The 6,000-nt window shown below is 38.8% G+C and overlaps 1 protein-coding gene across 1 annotated transcript; it reads left to right on the top strand.

The window, feature by feature from the left end:
* Positions 1–1,568: 1,568 nt before the first annotated feature.
* Positions 1,569–4,426, top strand: LOC103097848 (uncharacterized). Its single transcript, XM_007484088.3, has 2 exons — positions 1,569–1,780; positions 3,169–4,426. The coding sequence occupies exon 2, from the start codon at positions 3,169–3,171 to the stop codon at positions 3,997–3,999; it is 831 nt and encodes a 276-aa protein (XP_007484150.2). The 5' UTR covers positions 1,569–1,780; the 3' UTR covers positions 4,000–4,426.
* The last annotated feature ends 1,574 nt before the right edge of the window (positions 4,427–6,000 follow it).

Raw genomic sequence — 6,000 nt, 5'->3', positions numbered from 1 at the left:
AGAGGCCATCTCACCCAAAGTTTTACCACTAGATTTTTTTTTTAACCTTTCATGGGTAGGGCCTCTTAAGACTTCCAAACCATTATAGAAACATTTCTCTGGATGGGGTAGGGGTGGGGGGGTTGCAGGGATGGGAAGGGCAGGTGGGTAACTCAGTGGATAGAAAGCTAAGCCTGGAGATGGGAGGTCCTGGGTTCAAATATGACCTCAGATACTTCCTAACTGTGTGACAATGGGCAAGTCACTTAACTCCAATTGCCGAGCTCTTAACCTCTCTTCTGTGTGGGAAGTGATATTTATCAATTCTAAGACAAATGTAAGAGTTAAAAAAAATTAATTATTATCACAGTTCCTTCCACTGTATCACCAAGAAACATCTGAGAAAAATTTCCATGACTATGGTGACAGGTTTGGGGATTTCAAAGAGCAAAATAAATAAAACTTTACATTAAATTAATCTAATTCTAGGGTTTATTGATAGTGTACAGACCAGTGTAGTAGCCAAAAATATTGTGTACTTCAGGGTCCCACTTTGACTTCTTGAAGGAGAAATAAAGGTGTCCCTTTGGGAGCTGAATTCTAAGAAACTAGCCCAGTCCTGATCACCAACTGGCACTGGATGGTCTGAAGACGTTAGGGGATGCAGGACTTTATTCTAAAGTATATAGGGATTTTGTGGATGCTCCAGACTAGGGAAGGCAAACTCCAGTAACCTCTGAAGACTCCAATGGTAAACATGCTAGATTAGCTTAAACACCAGGATTCATAGAATTCCTTTGAAATCAAGGCCTTAACTCATGGTCATCAGCTAGTCTAGTTGTCTTTTTTACATCTCTTCTCCCTTTCTGACTGAAGAGGTTGATTTAATCAGCCTATATTAGACACACTATTGATTCCTCTTTAGCTAAGCTATGCTCCATGGGAGAAAACCTTCTCAAATTAGCAAAGTGTGGCAGGAAGGGCTTTTGAGTTAGAATTTGAAAAAAAAAAAAAAGAGACACCTGGTTCAAAGCAAGGCTCCACTACTTATTAGTTCTATGATCTTGGTCAAATTACTTAATTTCTCCAATCTGCATTTTGCTCATCTGTAAATAGGAGACTACTAGTGAGGGGAATGCCAAGTGATATGAGGGAAGTGCTTTATGACACTCCCACTCTTCCTCACTATAAAAATGAGCTAATATTCACCAAAAAGGGACTTTAAAGGAAGAAAGAAAGGAAATTTATTAAGCACCCTAAATAAACAGCTTGGAGAAGTAGAGTGGGAAACTGAGAAAACTATAGATATCTATGAGTGTGGAAAGAGAGAAAGAAAAAGATGGATCTTAGCACTTGAGGGTTGAGGGAGGGCAAACCTTAGTACAGGGAAAAGGAGCATTTTATTTTTTTAATTGGATACCACTGGCTCACAGAGAACACCAGCTAAGGGCTATAGGGTTGCTTCATTGTTTTTAATTGATGTTCTCTGTGAGTTGATGATAGACACATAAGGAAAAAAAATTGACTCACTCCTGACTTGGTGCTCTGTGTGTGTATGTGTGTGTTCTGGTTGTAGATGTGTGAGGAGAAGGTCTGCAAGGTTCTACTTTCTGTCAAGCAAAACTTTTCCTAGTCTCACTTCTTACAGGAAATTTGATTGGCTCCTCCAGTTGTTAATGAGACCATTCCATTCACCTGAAATACCTATTTAAGTCCTCATTTTGGGCTTTGGCCTAAGCCAGTCTGAGTGGCTTCTCTTCGCTCACTGGAAAGAGTCTGGAAGCTGATCTAATTCAGAGAGGTAAGTTTGGAGAGGAAACGGGAGCTAGAGGGTTATCTCAAGATATCCCAGACTTAAATGGTTTCTCTCTCAACTTGGTTCCACTCCAAGGAAGCTCTAGGACCCAGTTCTAGAAGAGGAAGAAGAAAGGAAAAAGAATCAGGGAGGAAAATCTTCTGTCTGTGCCACGGGTTCTTGCTTACTGAAAGGAAATGCTAAATTTCAGTGAGAGGTCAATGAAAACAAACAACCCCCCTTCTGAGTTCGCAGAGCCACTGAAATGTATTCATAGACCCGCAAAGGGTCCATAGGTTAAGAACTCCTGGTTTAGAAAAAGGAGGTGAATGTATATAGAGGTAAAAAGTTGCTAGAGGGCAGCCTCCAAAGATTATGAGCATTTAGGGAAATGTCCCATGGAACCTACTTAGCAACCACTACCTAGACTGGCTATGCCCAAGAAGAGATTGTTAAAGATTGAATAATTCGGTTGCTATCTAGTAGTTAGCTTGGGTTGTCACCAAAGTCACTGAGATCTGGCCTGAAAAAATTCAATTTTGCTTTTTAAATGAGGGAAAAAAAAATTTTTTTTCTTATGCCTCAGTCCACAACTCTGAAAATCCTGGGCTCCTTCTTTGCAGAATTGGATAGGTGAGGAAGGGGACTCAACTTAGAAAGATGAGGGCAGAGATGGGGCACAGAGTTTGCTGATTTTTAATTTGAAACATCAAGCTCAAGAACTAGAAGGAGGGCAATGCTATAGAGTCCAAGGACTCTCAAATGAACTCATCAGGCAAGTGGGATAAATTTAATAGGGGTATAAGTCAAATTAAGCTAATGGGATGATAATATTTAGCATTTATATAGCAACTATGGAATTTTTACAAATGTTGTACAAATATATAATTACAAACATGCAATTTTTATCCTCACAACAACCCAAGAGGTAGCTATTATTACCCCCATTTACAGAAGGGGAAACTGAGGTCCAGAGAGGTAAAGTCTTGTCTAGGGTCACAGAGTTAGTAGGTGTCTGAACCACATTTGAACTCGGATCTTTCTGACTACAGGCCCAGTGTTCTATCCACTGTACCACCAGGTCTCTTGATTCCAAACCCTGCCCAATTTCAACTTTACTTATTAAAAACACAATAAAGGGCTAGAGAATTTCAACGAATGGGCTCATGTATGTAAGAGTTTCATACTGTGATTTCCCTTGCCCTTTGTCAGAGACATGGTTTTTCTTTCCTAGTTGAGTCTCCTGTCACTGAGTGTCAGAGAGGAATCTGTGGGTAGACTGAGAGGGGAGGGAAGATAAGCATTTCTTATGAAAAACATGAAATTCTTCTGTCAGCCCCAACCACAAGTATTTTTCTCCTTTAGCAAACTGACCAAACATTAATCTCTTCTAGATGTCTGAGACAAGTGGCAACGCATCGGCAGAAATTGTTTTGGCTAAAGAAACCCTGGCATTAGTTGCCAGAACAGGAGGGTTCATCTATTTCCTGAAAACAATTGAAGATGAGATGATAAGAAAAGCAGTGGCCCAATTTGAACTAATACTATTGATACTGAAGGCCATCACGAAGTGTCGAACAAAGGTATCTCAAATCAAGGAGGTGACTGAAAAACTGAAAAATCTAACAAAAATATTTTATTTCAAGAAGTGTGCCCTGAGCAAGGACATTGAGGACTTCCGAGCCCAGATCAAAATGAAGATAGAATTAGTCAGAAGAAGCAAGAACCTGGCTAAAGAAGTAGGGAAGTCAGTGAAGAAAGCTACAATGGAAAAGGCTTTGAGTAGTTCGTGGGTAGTGCCTCGGAGAGTAAAGGAAGATGGGCAAGATGACCGTGATTTTGAGCATTATTCCCTGACACGGGCTGAAGGCTGGTGGAACCTATTAGAGAAATGTGTGGATTTGGCAGAGGCTCGAATATCATCTGTGGAAAAATCACTGAAAATAATGGCAAATAAAGAGCAGTTGGAAAAGATGATGAAGAAATTCTTCCTTCAGGCTGCCATTGCAGCTCAACTCGGTAAGATATTCCAGAAAAGGCATATTGTGGTGAAAAACATGGAGATAGGGAAAATGATGAAAATTCACCAAAGACGCCAGAAAGAAAACATCTACCCTAAAATCCTGATAGAATGTAGGTTCATGATGTTCCTGGCCAACGAATTGAATCGGATCTCAGAAGTGTTCCTTTCAGAGATCTCTCCCAACTCAGAAATGGAAAAATGATTTCTTTGCAACCTGCCATAGTCATGAACATGGAATTTTGTCTATCTCAAAGGACTAGCCCTACAGGGATATAGTTTGGTTCCTTAAAATTTCCCCAACTTCTTCCTTGGCTTTTTCTAGCTACCCAAAGACATCTGAAATATTTGATTTAGATGCAAACAAGTGCTCAACTCTAACATCTGCCTTATGATGTTACCTTCCAATTTTTGTCTTAGGCTTTTTCACTGGGAAACTGAGCAGCAAAACTTGGCTCAAGAATCCTCAAGTTAGACAAATCTTTAGGCTCTTTCAGTTTAAAAATGAGATTTTTCATGATGATCTAAAAATACTGAAAAGCAGTTAGAGATGTGTTTTTTTCCCCCAAGGAGGAAGAGGGAAGGAGGTAATTTTTTTTTCCTTCTAAAATAAAAAAAACATTAAGCAGCTGATTTTGTCTTTTTTTTCATTTTTGTGGGACTTCCAATGTTATAGAGGTCACCTGGATAAAGGTGCTTTTGTCATCTTCAGCTTTATTAAAGATAGGATGTAAAGGATTTAGATTAGAATTTGTATTTTTTTAAAGATGGACATGAGTCCATGAAAGATGAGAGAGAAAAGATTAGCTAAGCCACATGTAAATAAGTCAAAGTAGTAGGACAAGAATTCCCCGCCCCCCTTTGGGCAAGGAGAAAAAAATCAGTAGTTTCTGGGCTGCCAGAAGTCCAGGTTGGACTCTTAGCCTAAAGGTGATGTAGATGTAGATGTAGATGTAGAGTAATGACTGTCCAGAATTCAGTATTTGACATATGTTAAATGGAAAAAAATTCACTAGTAACTCTTTAAAAAAGTACATCATTGTCCAGTGATTCTTCCTATTTTACCCTTTTCCCATCTCCTTGTACGTCAAATTATGTGAAGTAAGGCTGTAATAAAAGAAATCTATTTCCTAACATCTATTTTGCAGATAAAAGATATCCCATTCTCAGTTAGGATCAAAGAACTAATCCAGGTGAGGGGAATAAAGAAAGGAGAATGTGAAATCGATTAGAGGCCACATTTAGAGAGGTGGAGGTTTACTTGAAGGACTTAGAGTGATTTGAAAAATTATCAGAAAACACACAGAACCGGTAGTTTGGCTGTTCAGTCATATCTTTGTGACCCCATGGACCATAGCACATCAGGCCCTTCTATCCTACACTGTCTCAAAGTGTGTCAAGGCTCACCTTCATTGCTTCTATGACACTATCCATCTCATTCTCTATCCTCCCTTTTTCCTTTTGCCTTTAATCTTTCCCCAAATCAAGATCTTTTCCAATTGAGTCCTCTCTCCTCATTATGTAGCCAAAATAAGTTTAGCTTCAGTATTTGACTTTCCAATGAAGAGTCCAATTTATTTAAATATTGACTGACTTGGTCTCCTTGTTATCTGAGGGACTCTCAAAAGTGTTCTCTAGCATCACAATTTGAAAGTGTCAATTCTTTGACTAGAAGCTTTAATTATAGTCCAACTCCTATGGCCATACAATGCTACTGGAAAAACCATAGCTTCAACTCTCTGGATGTTTGAGGGCAAGGTGGTATTTCTGCTTTTGAGTATACTGTCCAGATTTGCCATAGCTTTCCTTCCAAGGAACAAGTATCTGCAGTGATCTCTAAGCCAAGGAACATAAAATCTGATGCTGCTTTCACTTCTCCCTCTATTTGCCAGGAAGTCATAGGACCAGTTGCCAAGATCTTAAGGTTCTTTTTTATGTTAAGGGACCAATGGGTATGGGTGCACAAAAGCTACCAAAAACCCAGCTAGTAAAATACATAATCTTGTAATAGAAAAATTAACTAATGGGATATTTTAGGTTTTAGCAATTCCATTCCTTGTAGAAGTCTAAAAATGATTTTATATGCCATTGCCAATATAATTTATGAAACTGAGTGAGTGAAGTAGATTTATATATGATAAAATGTCATTTGTAAGTAATTGTAAATTTGTAAAGGACTTAGAAATTTGCTTGACACATAGTAGGT

The sequence above is a fragment of the Monodelphis domestica genome, chromosome 2 (genome assembly GCF_027887165.1).
Source record: "Monodelphis domestica isolate mMonDom1 chromosome 2, mMonDom1.pri, whole genome shotgun sequence".
Lineage (NCBI taxonomy): Eukaryota > Metazoa > Chordata > Mammalia > Didelphimorphia > Didelphidae > Monodelphis > Monodelphis domestica.
The sequence above is the reverse complement of the archived record's forward strand: the minus strand, read 5'-3'. Positions and strand labels throughout refer to the sequence as shown.

What these genes read in the sequence shown, in the direction of transcription:
- LOC103097848 (XM_007484088.3), top strand. Translation starts at nt 3,169, where the DNA reads ATGTCTGAGACAAGTGGCAACGCATCGGCAGAAATTGTTTTGGCTAAA.